The sequence below is a fragment of the Phlebotomus papatasi genome, chromosome 1, assembly GCF_024763615.1.
Source record: "Phlebotomus papatasi isolate M1 chromosome 1, Ppap_2.1, whole genome shotgun sequence".
NCBI lineage: Eukaryota > Metazoa > Arthropoda > Insecta > Diptera > Psychodidae > Phlebotomus > Phlebotomus papatasi.
In genome coordinates, this window is record NC_077222.1 from 90,328,625 (window position 1) to 90,349,315 (window position 20,691).

The 20,691-nt window shown below is 32.9% G+C and overlaps 1 protein-coding gene across 4 annotated transcripts in view; it reads left to right on the forward strand.

The window, feature by feature from the left end:
* LOC129809663 (5-hydroxytryptamine receptor-like) overlaps positions 1–20,691 on the forward strand; it is a 161,613-nt gene continuing 140,922 nt past the window's right edge. For 3 of the 4 annotated variants that reach the window (XM_055859681.1, XM_055859680.1, XM_055859683.1), the window contains exon 1: positions 14,971–15,030. Coding sequence is in view for 1 of the 4 variants with exons in the window: in XM_055859684.1 (XP_055715659.1) it covers positions 14,924–15,030 (107 nt within the window). In the remaining 3 variants the exon portion in view is untranslated. Of the gene's footprint in view, positions 662–723; positions 1,414–14,908; positions 15,031–20,691 lie in introns of those variants that run through there. The other variant, XM_055859684.1, reaches the window with a different exon arrangement.

A 20,691-nucleotide genomic window follows, 5' to 3' on the forward strand; every position in this document is an offset into this window, starting at 1 on the left:
CATTGCACTGTTAACTTATCTGGTTGCCGTTAATCAGAGTGGATAAAAAGCCCAGAATTTTCTGGGCTCTTCCTTTAATGTTGGAAGTTCGTCCAACGTGTTGTGTCGTTAGTAGTGTCTTTAAGTGTTCAGTGTTTGTGCAAAAAAAATGCAAGGACTAAGTGAGATGAGTGATAAGGGATATTCATCTACCCCGGAACCTCAATCTAATGTCAGGAGGCATCGATTTGAATTTGGGGCTAGAGATCCGGACTTGGTGAAGCGCAGGAGGTGCAGAAGTGCATTGTTCAGGAAAAAGAAAGTTTCTGTACCATTTGCTGGATACTATTCGGATAGCGATATGCAGCCGGTGAATCTCGCCAGGGGAAGACGTCGTGTAAAGAGACGCTGTTATACGCCAGGACCTTTCGTTGGGGAGCCGAATCTTGGGGATTTGAGCCCAATTGGAAGTGAGAAGGAGATCAGGAGTTATTCTTCCTCCAGGGCTTCAAGCATCGTCCTTTGTACCATCAGCAGCAATGATGATATTAATGGGCTGCCCAATGAAGTCTTCTATGATGATGAGGGAATTAGGAAGTTCCTCAATGAACGCATGACTTTAAAGGGCGTCTTAGTCATGTCCTTGGCGGGACATCTCTTGCCGAAATTTGAAGCTGCTAAAGTTAGTTTTGAAATTTTCATTGGATTTTTTTTCTAGCTTATCAATCTCATTTTCCATTTCAGTACGAGGTCGACGACCTCCTTAGCATGAAGAATGATGATTTCGTCGAGTTGGGCATCACTGGCAAGAGAGATATCGGACTGATCAAGTTGACAATCATGTCAACTGGTAGATCGCCCGCAACATTTCTAAGCGATACTCCAAGCGACAATTGAGGCCTCAAAGACTTTTCAATTTGAAATTCTAAATGACTTCAAGGAGTGTTAAGTGGATTTTCCCACGAAAAAAAATGTACAAGATGAATTTCAGTGGAAAATATTTGAGTGTCCAATAAAACTTGCATAAATGTGTTGTGCATTTCATCAGGAAAAAATGTGCATTGGAGTAATTTTTAATATCCAACGTTATCCTTTGTGCTTCCAACTCTTTCATTATTGCTTCCTGCTGTGTCCTCTATTGTTGTTTCATTCTGGCTAAAATAATGTTGCGGGATTAATTCACAGTTTTCTGGCCAACCTTTGAAAAGTGATTTGAGCAAAATGCACCAGATGTAACATTGCAGGTGAAGCAAATTAATTACAGTGGGGACTGAGGAGCAGTGAATATCAAGCAGAAAATTTCTGTATATTTTGTTGGTGAACGTGGGAGAAAATGTGCAAGGAAAATTTGTTGATTGAAAGAAAGCTTCAGAAGGGGTTTCTTAAGCTTCTGAGTGGTTCTTCCTACTCAAAAATGACGACGACTGTCGAGAGGTGAATATTCCAAGTATCTTGAAAATAAAATATTAATGAAGTAAGACTTTAAATTACATTCATATTGATTTTTTCGCTCGTTTCCGTTCCTTTAAAGTCACTCGAATATATAAATTTATAAGTTCAACAAGTTAAAAGGGCAATGCCTTTCGCTACTGAAGTATACGATTAAGATAAAATTTAGAATTTTTCGACAACTTTTAGGTTTCTCGCTAAATTTTTCTTATTAATCGTGGATTGGTGTAAGATTGGAACTTAAAATTTCTTTTTTTTAATAAATCCAGTACCTAACACATCAAGCTTATAAAATATCTTGAAAACTACTAGGGGAAAGCTTTCAGATTTTGCACACATTTCGTATTTTTTCAGAAAATGTGTGACTTAAGACTAGTTTCTATTAAAAGCCAAGTAGTGATTCCAAATAACCGGGTTTTTAGGATAGACGGTTAACCGGTTTTGGATGGCTCTGAAACCGATTAACCGGATTAAAACCGGTTTCAAATTTAGGATTAGATTATGAAATTTTGAGTAATTTTTCAGAACTTGAATTTTGATATAATATTTAACACATAAATATTGTATATTCCTTTTCTCAGTTACTTTAGAAGGTTTAGAACTTATTTATTTTGATGCATTATTTTGTATTTAAAATAGTTCAGGAAATTTCAGAGTACAGGAAAATTACTGGGAATTTTTCCAATAATATTGTACAGTGGAAAAGCTAAGACAATGTAGATTTCCGTAAAAAATAACTATTTTGTCATAAAATTTATTTTTTTGTAGAATAAATTGGTTATAAAGGTTATAAACGATGTCATTTTTGACAATCTTTAACGAGGAAATACTTAAAAATTTTATTCTAGATCTTGGAAAATGAAAAAAAAAGAATTTTATAGAGAACGTTTTAACGTAAGGTAAAGTACCCTTTATTCGACCGGTTCCTCTATTCGACCGGTAGATTTATTTATTCAATTTATTTATATTTGCTATAATATTAGGTGAGATTCTTAACAATCTCACCTACTATAATCCTAACAAAATTTCATGTCCTCCGATCGCGCTCAAACTTGGCCAAAATGTGTTTCGCCACTTCCTGATCACGAATATATGGGGGGCTAAGTTATGTTCCCGGCCGGCCGTCCGGCCGCTCTTTGGAGCTTAATAGCTCCTAAACTAAAAAAGATATCGACTTGCGGTTTTCGGCAAAGGTTAAATATCGTATGAAAATTGCAACATGGTGCATTGACCCCCCACCCCCCACCCCTCCTTCCGACATTTTGAAGACCCCCCTTTTTTTGTTTTCTCAATAGCTCCAGCCCTATGGCATCGAGCGGGCTCAAATTTTAGTATGTTATAGCTGGGCCTTAGAGCTTTCCATCAATACCAAACTTAAGGTCCCTCGACCCCCCTGACCCGAGCTATAAGGGTCCAAAAAAAATTTCTTAAAATGGCCATAACTCCGGTTCTAATTGTCAGAATTTAAAAAATGGGGGCTTTTTGGAAAGCTCTCGTGAAATGCCACTTCCTCTTCTAACATCGCAAGTTCATAAAACCACCGCTAGGGGCGCTATTATTAAAAAGAAAATTTTTAAATCTTAAAAGTTAAATAACTCAAAAATTCCTTATGCAATCGGGCTGAAATTTTAGTATGTTGTAGCCGTTGATTATACCTATCAAACAAAAAAAACCTTAAGTCGATCTAAAACCCCTGACCCGAGCTATAAGGGGTCAAAGTTTGAACATTGACCGGCCTCTATCTCCGGTTCTAATTAACATATCGACATAAATTTTACCTTTTTGGTTTCGTCTCGATGAGCACTTTCAGATGGAAGTTCAAAAAGTCACTACAGCTGGCGCTGTGATAGCGTCAAAATTCATCGAAATTCAAAGTCACTTTTCTCAAAAACGGCATTGTGCAAGTTAATGAAATTTTAGTATGTTGTAGTCCAGTCTAGGACGTTTCCAAAATGGTGCGTATGTGCGCTGTGGTTTCAATAGAACCGGAGATATGAGGGGTCAAAGTTCACAAAATTCAAAAAATCATATCTCCGGTTCTATGTGACCGATTTTGATGAATGAGGGCTTAAACGAAAGATCTCACCAAATACTACAACTTTCTAGAACATTTGAACTTCGTGGGACCAACACCAGGGGCGCCACAGTCAAAAAACGAATTTCAATATCACATAACCTCACTTATCTCGACTGTCGCTGAACCGATTTTGATGATTACTTCGACATAATTGTAGAGGACATTTGTCTCTACATTTCGTCCATACATCATTTTCCGGTCAGACTACGCTATCACTCCGATTTTGCCGTTTAAGTGTGAAAAAATTGATTTTTCCCATAATAACGCTTTGAAAACACTCAGATGCCAATTTGACTGCCTCTACTCCACCAAGACACTTAAAATAGGGGTTTAAATGGAAAGTCCCGCAAAATACAACAATTCTTTGATATAGTTGAAGTTCAACAAATGACTACTTGGGGAACTCTGGATGAAAAAACGAGTTAAGAAACAAAAAACCTCGATTATCTTGGCTTCTGAGTAATCGATGAGATCATGTTCTATGGAAAAATTATAGAGAACATTCTGGTCTACATTTCACCCATATAACACTTTTCTGTCAGTTCATCCAAATCCTTGATATTTTGGTTTAAATACAAAATTTGTATAATTTCACGAATTTTATTCAAGATAACTGAATGGTGTCTCCCAACTTCAGCTCCAAATCGAATTTGCATGCACTCCGAGTTAGCTCACGTTAATGCCCAGCACACAATAACTTTTGTTTTGTAAATATGTTTTCAAAATTTCCTAAAAGAGTGAGTGAGATGACTAGATCTAGGTTTCATTCACTCTCACTGAAATATTAAAAACATGTTTACAAAACAAAAGTTATTGTGCGCTAGACATAAGAATCTCACCTACATAAGCCGGTTAGGATTATCTGTCCCTTTTGTGTATGATCTAACATTAATAGGTCAATTATTCCATGAATAATACGAATCAGTGACAAATTCATAGAAATTGACGAAATTCACCATCAAATATTCAAAAATTGACCCACCGGTCGAATAGAGGAACCCGGTCGAGTGAGGGTACTTTACCTTACACACCGAAAGAGTTTTCCTCTTCATTTTTAAAATTCTATGACTAGTTAAATCTTGTTAAACTTAAGTAGAAAATTTAAATTGTGGAAGAAAATAATATTCGCAAAAATATAAAAAAAAGAATATTGGAAGGATAGCACTAAAGTTTTTAGCTACCTATATCCGCTATAAACTTTTATTTTTGTAAAATTTTGTAAAAGTATTGCCAAAACTATCCTTTTTTAAACAAAAAATCCAGATTTTTGTATTGGAAATGGTTTCTAAAGTATTTTTTTATATCATTATTTTATATTATTCTCTACAGAAAACACCCATGCATAACTTCTGGTTTTATATATCACGAAAAATATGATTATAATTTACACGAAATCCACAAATAATTTCATAGAAAAAATTCCATAGGCATTTTGACAAAAAAAGACAAAATATAAGGAAATCTTTGTTGTCTTTTATTCCATTGGTTGAAAAACTAATAAATACCGGAATAGAGATTATAACTTTTTTTTCCATGCTATCGAATCGATAGTATCGATAAATCGGTAACTCCTAGATTTAGTGAATAACAAGTTTGTAAATATTATTATACCATGTATTGTGTCTTTCTATAAAAACATGAATGTCGCTAATTATTTATATTAGCTACAAAAAGTATAGCTATCATTCCAATTTTTCAGAATCGAAAGTCGATACTATCGAAAAGAAGTTTTCATGTCACTCCAGATTTTGATAAAAAATTTACAAGAATCGTGTAACAATCTTGGTAAATTTGGGTATAATAAGATATATAGTTAAAATAAAGCAAGATTTAATAAAAAATTTCTACATAGAAAAAAATATTTTGTAAAAATGTTCGTACACTCTTAGAAAAGTTTAGACGTGATTACTAATGAAAATTAGTTGTTCGGGCGATTATTATCAAATCTATTTAAAATAGTTCTTATATTCTTAAAACATTATACTCATAATAAATTTATTAGTAGTGAGAATATAAGACAATATTTACGTGGATAAGTTGCGGCAATTATTTCATAATGCTTTCATACAATTATATTTGCTTGTGTTAATTAAATGAAATCATTATCCCAACTAATATTGGTCACTAATTCCTTTTAGTTCTCACAACCAATGTAAATAGATGGGCCTATATTTTCATAAAGTTATGACTACTTTTCCAATAGTAAAGAGTGGTTTTTATTTTAGTAATGCGTTGAAGCTCTTTCGAATTTTAAGCAACTAATAAGAAATATGCATCACAATGAATGCTATATAGTAACCACAACTAATATGATATAGTTATTACAGCCAATAAGATGGGTATCAACCCCATTTATTTAGTAATTGGAACTAATATGTTATAGTACCCATTACTATTTTGATTTAGTTGTGATAACTAAATGAAAAGGATACTTTAACTAACTGTGGTCAACTATTTCATTTAGTTACCCAAACTAAATATATAGTTGGGTCTATATTTACTGTATTTTATAGTTCTAATAACTGCATATGAGCTTGTACGAACTAATTTTTTCTAAGAGTGTAAATGTTTGTGAATTCCTATGGGGGAGTTATAAAATGCTCGTGAATCGTATAACCCACAAACAAGATTGTAAAATTTTGTACTTTTTTCACAAACATTTTTCGTAAAATAATCATTTGACGAACATTTTTTGAACTTTTACGAATATTTGTTCGTAAATGTTCGTAAACACACAAAAAAAATTTCGTAAAATTTTGTCATTTGTTCGTATTTGTTCGTAAATTTTTGCCAGACAAACAAAAATTTACGAACATTTTTATTAATTTTAAATGGGTTTGAAGCTTATCAATTATCATGTTGTAATTTTGCTGATATATTTTAATTTTCCAATTCTATTTAAAAATAGAACAAAGAAGAATAATTTTAAATCTGCCCCAACACAAAGGTGCCCCACTTTCCCATAAATGGACAGCGAATTTTGATTTATTAATGATCAAAAACAATTTAATATTGGACGTTTGGACTGGCGTGATTAGTGTATGATTGAAGATTTTCCAGTCATGGCCAGTGCGAATGGAGTCAACTCAAAATTAAAACACTTTTCTAGTCTTCCCAAGAATATCCTTATAGCCACTGAAGAAGGTCTATATTCGGACCGAAAGCTCTGGGGAAGATTAAAAAGTGTTTAATCTTGAGGTGACTGCATTCCCACTGCCGATCACCGGAAAATCTTCAATCAAAAACAATTTATTTTATTTTTCGTAAAAAAATTAAACAAATGTAAGGTTGTGGCGTGTCTTACCTAAAAAATAAACAATTATTTAAATGAGTGTAAAAGTAAAAGTAAATTGAAGAGTTTAATTTTGTAGCAAAATTAAAGATTTTTTTGGTTCCCCCTTCTCTAATTCCCCCTTTATCGAGGACTTACCGAGATTTTGAAGAATTCCTGATACACAAAGTGATTATTTATAAGACTTTCAGGATGTTTAACAAAATAATTAACTAAAATTATATTTTCATAGCATTCAATACAATCGCTATCTTATACAAAAAGAAAACTAAACAGAGAGCACTGACACAAAACCTAACCTATTGCTAGTCCCTCTTTCATGATTCTTTAATTAGGAAGATTTTTTCATTTTTAAATTTTCAAAATTTTAAGCTAAAAAAACATAACAGATCGAAATTAATTAGAATTTAGATGAATGTTCAATTCTGAAGTTATTAATTGCCTGCTTTAATGAATTTGAATATTTTCTGATGAGAAGACCTCTTTTTTGAGGTTAGATTACACATAACCTCAATTTCTGGGATAACCTCTTAGCAAAGGAAAAAATAAGGTTTATCTTTTTATATTTTGACATATGATTGATAACATTTCTTGTTTGAATTTGGAACTAGAAATTTTTTATAACAAATATTTTCCCATTATTTATGATTTTTCTCATAGAAATATGAATGAACGATTGTCAAAATATTACTAAAAAGAACTTTATGAGAGAAGGAACTTACAAAAAATATAAATATGAAATCGACATTACAATGTTGAAAAAACGTCCATTGCAAAACTTGAATTGCAAAATTCAAAATCCCAAAATTTGTCCCAATTTTACAACGCACAAAATCCCACATGCAAATCATACTTCTTAACTTGTGAGGTGAGCTTTCAACCTGAGAAGATTTGATTTATTTGTCAACGCCTTCACAAGGCGATAAAGTACTCCAAAAAAAAAGAAGAATGATAAAGAATGCGCGGAAAAGCGTGAGTGAGAAAAATGTCCCTCATTTTCCTGTGCTGATTCCATCGCGTTTTGGTGACTAAGAAGAAGATTCGGATAGGGATGATCTATGGAGATGGTTATAAATTGGATAGGTGAATAATTGGAAGTGCTGAGAAGAAAAGAGCGGGTGATTGTCATCGGGATTAGGCAAGCACTTGAAACACGTGATACCCTCGAGGTGTTTGATGATGACTAAGTTGCTCTTGGAAGTCTCATCAGCCAAAATCCCAGGAATATCCCGGGAGTTAGGGGAGGTAGGGTAACTTTAGTAGGGAGTTAGCTGGAGCATTTTGGATATTGTCGTGTGTCTCTTCTTTCACAACAATCACCGGAGAGATTGAGTTGTGTCGTGTCTGCTTCAGAGGCAGAGACCTGACAACACAATCACTGATAAAACATAGCGTTGTGGTATTCTTGACGCTCCAGGGAATTGTCTACTTGTTTCTGGAATATTTAGTAACCCAAATCCGGAAAAACCATAAATGTATTTCTTGGGTAAATTACAGAATAACCCCAATGATTCACACTTTCATAAAAAAATTTACAGTAGAACCCCGCTATAGGCCATCGCTCTATAGTCCACAATTTATCGACCGTTGCTTTCAAAACACTGATTTTAAGTTAGGTTATGTTTTTTAGTACGCGACATACAATGTTGTCATAATTATTTTAATATTTTTGGCAAACTTTATTGAGTATATAGTTGTGATAATTGTGATTCATAATGAAGAGAGCGAGGACAAGTACCACAATCGCAAAGAAAGTGGAAGCCGTCGAGTAATTTCATTACTAAAAGTCGTTGATAATTTTAAAAAAATAACATGGAATAGTGCGACCCAAGTGTCAAATCTGGAACCAAATATGGCCTACAGCGAGGCTCTACTGTACTTTGGTTAGGTTTCTGAGGTTAGAATTTTCAGCATTGGATTTATGACCTTCGGGGGACCCCCTAAATCGACCCAAGGATCGTAAACATGTCCCTAATTTCCCTACACCTCCCTCCTTCTCCACTAAAACCATGTTTTTTTGGTATTACTCGAAAACGCGTCGTGTCTTTTATTTATTTTTGGATGTGGTTTAGAGGTTATCCAGGTGGACATTTCGTACTTATACGAAAATCATTCCTAATAACGAGTTTTCAAGATTAAAAGTTAAAAAAGCTCTAGAGAGCGTATTTTTCATCCGAATGGTTTGATATTTGGGCCCGTTGGAAAGGTCTTGGAATATACGATAAAACTGAACCGGTTGCAATCAGTTCTGAACTGGTAATGACCCGGTTAATAACCGATAACTAATTCTTCTATAGGGTAAATTCCCTAATTCAAAACCATTTCCAGATGCTTTAACTTTGACAGAAAATTCAACACATTAAGTTAATTTTTTTCTGAAGAAAATTACATAAATTTGCTCATTGACTCTTCTAGAATGTTACTGTTTAGTGAAAATTCTTCAAATATACTTTAAAAACTTCTTAAATACAACAAAAATACTCGAGTGCAAAATGCTTCTAATGGAAACAAATTAATCCAAATAGAGAAAAGAGAAATGTTCTAATTGGAGACCAACAGTATAAGTGAAACCGCGACGGAAGGCTTCCAAAAAACTTTGTTGAGTTCCTCTTGAGTGTAGGATTTGTTCTTATTCCTGGTCTTTTCTCCTTTTTTATCTTAGACAATAAGAAAATCTCTCCAAAAAAAACAATATTTCCGGTGTTTCCTATTGAAGCATTTGCAGACATTTCAGAAACACCCTTTTTGTTCACGAAATAGATAATTATTTCATTTCAAAACTTTACGTACCGTTAACAATAAAGATTACCACTTAATTTCACATAATTTTTCCACAAATATTACATAAATGTAAGAAGAAACGAATAAAGAACAATCACCCTATTGTGCTTTTCATTAGAAAAATTTGGTTGATCAATGAAAAATTCGATGATGAAAAGGTACAATTTTTTTCTGAGAAATTTATAAATTAAAATTTGTGAATATGAATGGATTTTTGCTTTATTTTGGAGCAAAATTAACTAAATAATGAAACTGAGGTTATAGAAAATATATAAATAAAAATTGAATACTGCATTTATCATAAAAAAAAATGATGTTTCCATTTGGAATAGCAAAAAGTTTCCATTTAGAACAGGTTTTGAATTAGCTTAATTTACCCTATATTACAATATTTCTTTTAAACCTCTTGAAGATTTCAACAATCTTTCTGTCTAAAATTCACCATAGATTCAATTCCACATAGTTTTTTTTGATCTCAAATTATATGCAAAATCATAAACCTTCCACAAAAAATCTATAAAACATCTAATTCCAAATGGGCTATTCTTTAGTGGAAATTCTAATAAAGAAAAAAAAGCTTTTTTTAGATTTTTTTTAAAATTAAATACATGAAGAAAATAAATCAAACAAAATTAAACTAAATCACAGAATTTATATAATATTTATTCTAAATATGTTTGTAAGTAAAATGTGAAATATTTCAATTTGCAATCTATTTGCATTAAATTTAATTAAAATTAATTTATTTGAATATTTAATTGAGATCGGGAAATAAATTATACAGCGCAATTTAAATGAAAAGGCATGATTTAACTGGGATAGCATTTGACTTAAGATCCGCGTGCACCAACTTCCGGAAATCTTCATCCTCTTTACCTTGAGAGTATATGAAAATTAAAGGTAAAATATCCGGTATAGCAGAAATACTGAGGGTTGGCTTTTTGATTGTGGTATGGTGAGAAAAAGTTCATCATTTGATTGTGCCATATCATGTTTTTCTGGGGAAAGTCTTTTGGGGAGGGAGAATGGGAAAAATATGTTGAGGATGTTGAAGAAAGAGATCGAAATAGTGAGGGTGAAAAAGTCACGTCACAGCCTATAACTCTTTGTTTCCGGTGAGAAGATTTTCCCATCCCTCATCCTCATTTTATCTTCCCATTGTGTGCCGTCTTGGATGGGAATTGAGAGTCATTTGCTCCTGGTTTTCTTCCCTGATGTCGTCATTGTACCCCCCGGGGCGCGGTATTTTTGTTGCGGGAATGAGCTACGATGAACGCGCCAACGGCAAATCAGGCCTCCACTATGATCCAAAGTGAACTCGAAAAAGACTCTTCATATAGGAGGTGAAAGGATAATGATTATAGCTGGAGCCTGCGCTGCCTGATATTGATTTTGTATACCATCACGGTACTGCAACTATCCCTCAATCCATCATTGTGAGCCAAGGTGCCACACTGTGTTGCTAGTGAGAGTGGATCTTTGTCTCTCGCACCTCCAAAATTCACCTGCTCGTCATACCTTCATCTTTCATGAAATCTCTCACTGTTACAATATTAGTGCATTCCCTGAGATATTCTGGACAAGTTTCAAGCACAGGGATTACACTAGTAACACTTGCGACAGGGGGATTTCCTTGGACGTTCCAGTAGGTTTAAGAGATGGGAAAATTTACTTGAGCACAGACTACAAAGAAATTACAAAATGATTTGTTGCTTACCTTACAGTATGATCACTGTTTGACTGTGTAATTAATAAAATGGCAAATTTGTCTATTGTCCATAAAAATTATAAATAAAGGAAAACAATAACAAAATGCTGATCGAAATATAGAAGGAAAAAGATATAAACAAATAAATATGTTTAAAATGCCTTAGTTATATAAAATGCGACAATATGTAATTTTTCTAATAAATAACTGTAATTAATAAATATGTTTAAAATGCCTTAGTTATATAAAATACGACAATATGTAATTTTTCTGCATCCATCGCCGTCTCAGTAAAGCCAGAGAACCTCTTTTGATTGTAAAGGTCCCTACATTGTTTTGAGCAATATTCATCAAAAATTGCTTTTTTGAAGGAAAGTACTATTACTGTAATGGCCTCTACACACTAGAGAAATTTATGTCCATATTGAAGAAAATTCCCTACGCTTGTGTATGAGAAACTCTTCAATATGGACATAAATTTCTTTAGTGTGTAGAGGCCATAAGGGAAAACATCAAAATTCAGTGAAGAATCAATTTTTGACAGATTTTTGTTTTTTTACTGCTCGAATTCAAAGAAAAAACACTTCAGCTTGTTATGGTGCTGGAGTTTAAACACTGTAAGATATAGACTTCCGGTCTTTGCTGACCCACTCCTCCACCCCCCTAAAAACATCCTTTAACGAGTCATTTTTACCGAATCATTTTAGCTAAACCCCAAAATTCTCCATTTTTAATTTTTGAAAGTTGAAATTTTATTTTGAACAAAAAGCTCGCAAAATTCTCACATTTATTTATTTATTTTATTTATTAGAAATGTTGTTGATATTTCCATTAAGTCTGATTTGGTTCAAAATAGACAAATCGGTAATAAAACTGTGATTTAATTTATATTGAAAGTTCAATTTCATTGTTTGTTTCAGAGCTATTTTATGCTGATTTAATGCCAGTTTATTTTATCAATAAATTTATTCCTCGTATGCCACGGAGAGAGCAATATTATAATTCCAATTTTGGAATTCGGAAGTTTTCAGATAAATTGCATCACACTTTTTATCCGGCTGTTTGCAGAGCTAGAGGCCAAACGGTTAGAGATAGTGACTCATAGTTTTAGCCTCGTTTATTCTGAAAGATTAATCAGCTCTTAAGGAAATATTTCTTAATCGATTAGAATAAGAGTAAGTTTGTTTGATAGGCTTTGATATTTCGGACCGCTACCGGTCAAAATCATGAATTTGTCGAAATCCTGAATGGTTGAAAATATCGCAAAGCCAAAATCTCGAAAGCTTAAATTCCGAAAAGATAAAACCCTTAACCATTTAAGGACGATTTGATCACCCGTGACCCAAAAATGAAATTTTTTCAACGGCCTTCTAAAGCTGTACTTTGCTTGAAAAAGTTAGAAAAAATGATTTTTTCTGACCCTCGATTTTTGACTTTCTCCCGAAGTCTAAATCCCGAAAGTTTCAGATCGATTTCAGGTCGAAATCCTGAATGGTTTAAAATCTTAAAAAGCCATAATCCCGAAATCCAAAATCCTTAATGGTTCAAAATCCAGAAAGCCAAAATCCCGAACGCTCAAATCCCGAAAGCCAAAATCTCGAAAAGCCAAAACCTCAAAGAGCTATAATTCCGAAAGCCAAAATCCCCAAAAGACTAAAGCTCGAAAAGCCAAAATTCTGAATGGGTCGAAATCGTGAATGGTTCATAATCCAGAAAGCCAAAAGCCCGAACGCTCAAATTCCGAAAACCAAATTCTCAAAGCCAAAATCCCGAAAAGCTAAAATGTCGCATGAGTCGAAATTCTGAATAGTTCAAAATCTCGAAAAGCCAAAATCCTGAATACTAAAATCCCGAATAGGTTGAAATCTTGAATGGTTTAAAATCCCGAAAGCCAAAATCCTGAAAGCCAAAATCCCGAATGGGTCGAAATCTTAAATGGTTCAAAATCTCGAAAGCCAAAATCTTAAACGACCAAATTCTGAAAGCCAAAATCCTGAAATCCAAAATCCCAAAATGGTTGAAATCCTGAATGGTTCAAAATCAAGAAAAGCCACAACGCCTAAAGCCAAGATCCCAAATGCCAAAATCCTGAATAGTTCGAATCCTGAATTCCTCGGGATTTTGACTTCCAGGATTTCGGAATTCAGGTGTTTTTACTTTAGAGATTTTGACCCTTTTGAGATTTTAGCGTTCGCGATTTTGGTTTTCAGAATTTTGGCTTTTGGGATTTTGACCGCAACCCATCCCGGACAAGTTTGAATTAGTTTTACGTAACGTAAACCGAATATGGAAATAACGTGTGAACCGGTAAACATAAAATAATACTACGAAATTGATAAAAATTTTGCAAAAATCCAAATTCCATCTTGTATACCATATTCGTGTTCTGTTTCATACCGCTAAGCATTGTTTTGCATCAAAACATCAAAACAATAATTAAGCAATCATTTTTTAGGGAATATAATAATAAAGCTGTAAGTTTGAGCATTCCACAAACCCTCTGCCATTTCTTTTAATTTGTGTTTCTTCACGGAGTTCTTATTAATTAGAAATCGAGCCTGTGATTAAGTGATTAAAATGATTAATGATGTATTAGCGATTGATATTTCAAAGAGAAATGATATGCAAATAGAAGGAAAAATAATGGATAAAATCTTTTAATTGAAGAAGCAGACAAAATCAATGGTAAAAAGGAAACCAAAAATAAGTTTTGGAGAGTTTAACAGAAACCTCAACTGACAAAGCAGATGTTTAATCGTGAATGAGAGGGTTTGAACTTTCAAGAGAAAGTTTATAATTGTTGTAAAAAAAATGTTAACAAAGTTTTGTTGTTATGCAGTAAAATATTTCAATTTAAGAAGCAGGATTTGATGATACAAAATATCTCTGAAGTACCTTTTCTGATTTTCTTAATTTACCACGAAAACCACTAAATCATTACTGATTTTAATTTGAGGGAAAATACCCAAATTTTTAGATACCGAGACAAAGTCTTTGAAAGAATTTATCATGTGGAGTAACTTTTACATAAAAATTTCTCAACATTTTGAGGTTTCACTGTAAACAAGAAAAATTTCTAGAAAGATGATGTATGGAAATGGTAAGCTTGTAAGTTATTCAACTGCTAAACGATCTATTCAACATGATTAAATTGTGGTTAGATTGTGGAGTAAACTGCATTTAGTCTAAGTCGTTACAAGTGATAAATGACTTGGACGTCTCTTTTATGTACAAACTCCTAAATTTCTAAAATATGAATTGTTAATGAGAAGCAGTGTTTCTCAAGAAAACACTGAAAAATCATAGATTTGGAGTATAGTATAAAATCACTTAAATATTTACAATTTTCATTAAGACGCCTTTAAAATGAGAAAAACAAAGAGTATTTGAATGAAAGCTCTTTAATCTTCCTTTGGATTATTTTGCAATAATAAGAAGAAAAGACTCTTTGTCGGGTGAAGAGAAGATTGATTACTTCTTGTGTAAATTAATTTAAATCCAACTTCCTTTAATAAATAATTTGAAGAATTTAAAGGAAATCTTTTGAAAGTCTTTCTCTGTCTATCATTCTCTCAGAAATTTTCACATTAATTCATATTTCAAAGGGACTTTTCTTTCATAGATTTTCCGGCACATTATGAAAGGGTTCTCGGGCTGGGTATATCAAACAATCTCCATTGAAAGACCACATGGGGCTGAAAAGGAGCACATCCCCGGGAAGCACAATGGACAGCGTCAATTGAGGTGAGTACTGATGAATTCCAAGGACAATTGAGAGATTTATTTCCATGTCAGTTGAGACTGGTGTAATTTATATTTCAAAACCAAGACACACCTGTGTGATCAGGGGCAGTGGGTGTGTAGGTTTTAAATCCACCAGCATAATAAGAGTTCAATCGACTGAAGGGATGACCGTGAAAACTATTAATAAAAGGTGGGATACACTCTCTCCTCTATATAGCTATTTTCCCACCACAATGAGCACAAGGTGTATGGATTGGAACCCAGAGGAGCATAAGCTAGTGGTAAACCTATTACACTTTATTGGATTTCTGATTCTTTTATTGGAAATTCAATTTGTGATACAATTCGAAGGGAATTGCTGTTGCAATTGCAATAGAATGGGTGTAAATAATGTTGTTATTAAAATTTCAAGAGACGCAATGGAATTTTGAACTTGCTTTGGCACGCTCCAAGCAAAAGGGATCTATTGTGTATGTATTTACCTATTAAGCCAACTCTTGCTGTGAGGCTTTTTCCCAAAAGCCCAGCCTGACCTTTCATAATGTTCTAAATGAAGAGAAAATAGAATTTGTTCTCAATATTTTAGAGAAACATAGTTAATTTTCTAGATATTGTTTTTACAAAATATCATTGAGATCGGATAACAAATATTCTAAGAAAAACTAGCAATCAGCTTATTGTAGATGAGATTCTTAACGCGAGCAAACACTGAGAAAAAAAGAGGCTACGATTAACTTTTTTCGTCATTTAACACTTTTCGGGTGTAAAAATATATCAACATTTTTTAATGTTCATTTTACACCTTTTGAGGGTAAAATCAACATGAAAAAAGGGTAACTTTAACCCATAATACACCTAAAAAGGGTAATATTTACACCGATTTCGGATCAATACTGCAGGATAAAATTAACATTTCCGGGATGTTATTTTGACTTTTTGCATTTTTCTCAGTGAACTCGTATTGCATACAAAATCGATTTGGAACTAAAGATGAGAGATATTATTCAGGAATTTGGAATCAAATTTCTGAAAAATTGCAATCTTTTTATTTAAATCAAAATATCTAGGATGTAAATGAACAGTGACAGAAAGATGATAGTGGAATATAGAACAGAATCTCCTTTACAATTTTGCCCCAAAACTTGATCTTATTGTTTGCTCGGTAGCTGAGATAGTTCAATTTGATTGGAACACGTATTTTGACCGCACAGCGAGCAGTTCATGTGACGAACTACGACAATATCAAAGAATAATTTAATTTTGTAAGGATTTTCTTTTAAACCTTATTTTAAATAATGTAGTCGAGTAAAAATGGTCATGTCAATACCTTCACTGAGAAAAAAACAGGGGTGCGATTAACTTTTTTACCTCATATAACACTTTTTAGGTGTAAAAATATATCAAATTTTTTTAATGTTAACTTTACACCTTTTTAAGGGTAAAATTAACATGAAAAAGGGTAAATTTAACCCCTAATACACCTATAAAGCATAAGATTTACACTGATTTCGGATCAATATTGCAGGGTAAAATAAATATTTCCGGAATGTTATTTTAACTCTTTCGGATTTCTCTCAGTGTTCGTACTTTCGTAGCGTTATTGTGGGAAAAATAGTTTTTTTTGCACTAATTCAACAAAATCATATCGCATAATCTGAACATAAAATGATGTTTGAACGAAATATAGATGTAAATGTCCTCTACAATTATGCCGAAATAATCATTAAAATCCGTTGAGCAAGAGTGGAGATAATTGAGTTTATGCAATATGAAAATTGATTTCTCAACTACAGCGCCCCTGTTGGTTCTACGAAGATCAAATGTTCTAGAAAGTTGTAGTAGCACTTTGCGAGACCTTTAATATGCGCCCTCACTCGCCAAAACCGGTCAAATAGAACCGGAGATATGGCGTTTTAAATTTCGTGAACTTTGACTCCTTACATCTCCGGTTCTATAGGATTTCAATTAGGATTTCAATATTTCCTTTAAAATTATAGCCTATAGCCTCTCAATTTTGTGATTAGAAAATTTAAAGATTTCTGTTAATGGCTGATGCTTTATCTATCTCAAAATTTTTTTATATTTAAAGGTTAAGAGATTATCTCGGAACAGCTTTCAAATAAAAAAGTTTGATATTTTAATTTTAGCTCAACTGTTGTGACAGTTGTTACCTTTTAGCTTGACCCTTAAAGACGATTGGAACTCCAGCGTCCCAAAAAAAAAGTTTCTTCTCAACCAATTCCTTACCATGGTATTATACATCATACATAAATTGCGTGATTTCAGATGATTTATTCCTGGGCAATTGATATCCGGATTGCTGTCAGGAATCGATTTTTAGTACTTTTAGTCCATCAATTACTTGGAAAAAATAATTCGACAGAGATAGGAATACATTTTGTTGTGATTTTGCGCTTTGCGGAAAGTCATGCAAAATTTTTGCTCAAAATGAAAAAAAAAGATTGAAAAGACGACATCTCGTCAAGTTTGTTAAAATTGACCTCTATCCTCTTTCCTTATTTGAATTGTAATCGCCAAATCGTTTTCGTGAACAGTTACATCTAATCAGGGCGGAGCATTCTCATACATTTTCCATACAAAAGTATGGTATATTTTTTCTTAAGCGATTTTTTAGTTTTATTATAAAACCAAATGCAATCATTTTAAAACTTTTACCAAATGAAAGAGTATCTAATGTTATGTTAATGGCTCAAAATTTATAATGATTGCACGAGGATAAAAGTTTCTAAAACACATTTGAAAAAGACGTAAAATTCGCAATTTTTTGTATTTTTCTGACAAATTTTCTATTTGTAACACCAGTAACATTTTAAATTCAATAAAAATATATTCTCTGTACATGTGCCTACCATTTCGTGTTATATTTATTTTTGTGGGATCTAAGACTTAAAAATTAAAAAGAATTTAAGAAAAATATACCATTTCTGAATTAAAATGTTTCATCCGTTAGTTAATCATCCTAGCATCTAATGGCCTCTACACACTAACGAAAAATACGTCCATATTTTAGAGTTTTTCCTACACAAGCATAGGGAATTTTTTCAATATGGACATAAATTTCTCTAGTGTGTAGAGGCCATAAAGGGTTAAAGGATTAACGAAATTTAGCATTATAAAATTAAAGATCTTTATCAGAGACTACGAATCGGTATTCAAAAGCTTATTTAAATATTTTTAGTTCCCCAATTAACTTTTAAAAATCGTTTGGTGTATCGGTTCTGCCGGTATAAGATGTTTTTGGAATAAAAGAGGATGCTCAAATCCTAATATCGTGGGAATATGAGCTCAATCTGAGAACAGTGCTTGAGTTGTAGCTTCTCAGCAGCTGTAGTCGTAAAAAAATAATAGCTAATTGATGAAAATAGTTTATGGGAAAAAGCACGATTCGCCAATAGAGATGAATATCAAAGAGAATGTTCTGACTTGAAAATTTTGCGAAAAAAAATTGCCTCTCACAGTATCATTCTTGTGGTGGAGCGATTATTTATAATATGTAAACATACCACAACTGTTCTCATCCAAGATGATGACTAGCAATAATGAAAAACTATTAAATTTGATGCAGATAAATCGTCTGCTTTTCTCAGATAAACATTTCCAACGTAAAATTTGTAGCGTTGCAAAATCACGAACACAAACACTGAGGATATGAAGACGCTCTTTTCGATGAATGCTTTTCGTGGCTGGAGAGAGAGAAAATCATTTTCCTCCTCTATAGCATCTCTCTCCTCAGGAAAACCTTGTTTATTTGGTGCGTTAATGAATTTACTTTTGAAATCAAAACAGAACCCAACTCAATTCAACGATGAGATCTTTACAATCCCTCCTTTAGAGGGGATTTTGTGTATACCACCGTACGAAAATATGAGTAAAGAATATTAATTGAGACGAATATGACGAGTAATTAATTTTTCTTTCAATTTTATGTTTGATGGTAGCGAAGCATCAGTATAACCATTGAAAATTTGTGAGGAAAACAACAAAGTGCAATGAGCAATTAGGTCATTGATTTACCATTAAAATATAAATAAAGCATTTCACTTAGAAAGTGTTGATAAAAGTTCATGGAAGTAAAAAGTTGATATAGTTTATATAGGATGGGAGAGTGAAATTCAATGAAATATTCTCTGCGGCAGTAAGTTTCAACTCCATTGGGGGGAAAGTTTTAGTGTTTAGGGAGAAAGGGAAGGGGTGAGGGTGAGAAAAAACTGCACAAAATTGGTCCCCAATTAGTTGACACACAACTAGTGAAAGTTTAAATGCAATTTTGTGATGTTTTCAAAAGTTTGCGACATTTGTTTGTGCAGGAAGAGAACATGTGAAATGAATTAGAAAAAAAGTTAATTTTCATTTTGTCAGTTGAACTAATGTTCATGCTCAGCTTTCCGCACTTTATGACATAAGTCATGTGGAGAATTTTAATTACATTCTTTACAAAAAGGGCAACATAATTCTGTGTAATACATTGACTGTTCATTCCTCTAGTGATAATATTTTAGGAGAATTTTATAAATATGAAGTTTCGAGAAGGATTATGTTATGCTATTTGCTCGTCTGGTCGATAGGAAAGGTAGAGACCAAGCGGTTTGAGATAGTTATATGAGGTCTTTCAGGAACCCCCTTAAGAAATCCACCCTTGCATCGTTAAAAAGCCTTTAATAAGATATTTCAAAAATGTGTCGTGCGGAAATTACAAAGTATCAACTCTTCGTCCATATGTGAATATGCCCTTGAATTATTTCTTTTGAAGGATTTTTCAAGGTCACAGCATAAAGTGCTTTTAAAAATGTATTTCTGAATCAATTAAATATCTACTCAATATTCAATTGATCGTTTGGAAAGCTTTAAATCATTAAATTTAAAGTATTTAAATTTAATGATTTTGAGCATTTAAATTTTTAGTATTTAAATCATGTGTTGGCTTTAAATATGCTAAGCCAAGAGAAGGAAGATTTCTCATATTCCGCCAAGAAATTTCCTGCTCTTGGATTGTTGGTTTTTTGCCAACATCTCGCACGGAAAATTTGGGTTGTTTCTCGAAAACCTCTAGCATTTTCGTTACCATCCTCTTGCCCTCAATCTCAGGCGTTTGGTTGCTTCCTGGCTTCTTAGCAACAGTCTTAAGTCTCTTGAACTGAATTATACAGTACGACAACGATAGAGTAATAGAAAAATTATGTAAAATTCCATGTTAAATTCTAAACTTTTAAACAAATTTTGTTAAGTAAAAATCAGAGACAATTTTTAACGAGTGAAATAGTAACTACAATAATTAATAACCTAAAATATTGCAGGTATTTAAGAATCAAATATGTTGACTCTATTGGAGTCGTACTGTATTTATAATCTTTCTGACGGTGACACAATGAGTTTGGAATTTCACAAAACTAAAATGCTCTGCCACTTCTTATTTCTCGCACCTTTTCTTATCATGATTCTCGTATTGCTTTTGAATTTTAGGAAATTAATCTTTTATTTATTAAAATAGGAAATTTTCTTATGATAGAATTATGATTGGTTGATGTATCCCTGTTCTTAATCTACTTGCCTTTCAAAGTATGCTAAATTACTCAAAGTGATATAAATAAATAATAATTAAATCCATCAAATGTGGAGCTCAGAGGCAAAATGGCACATATC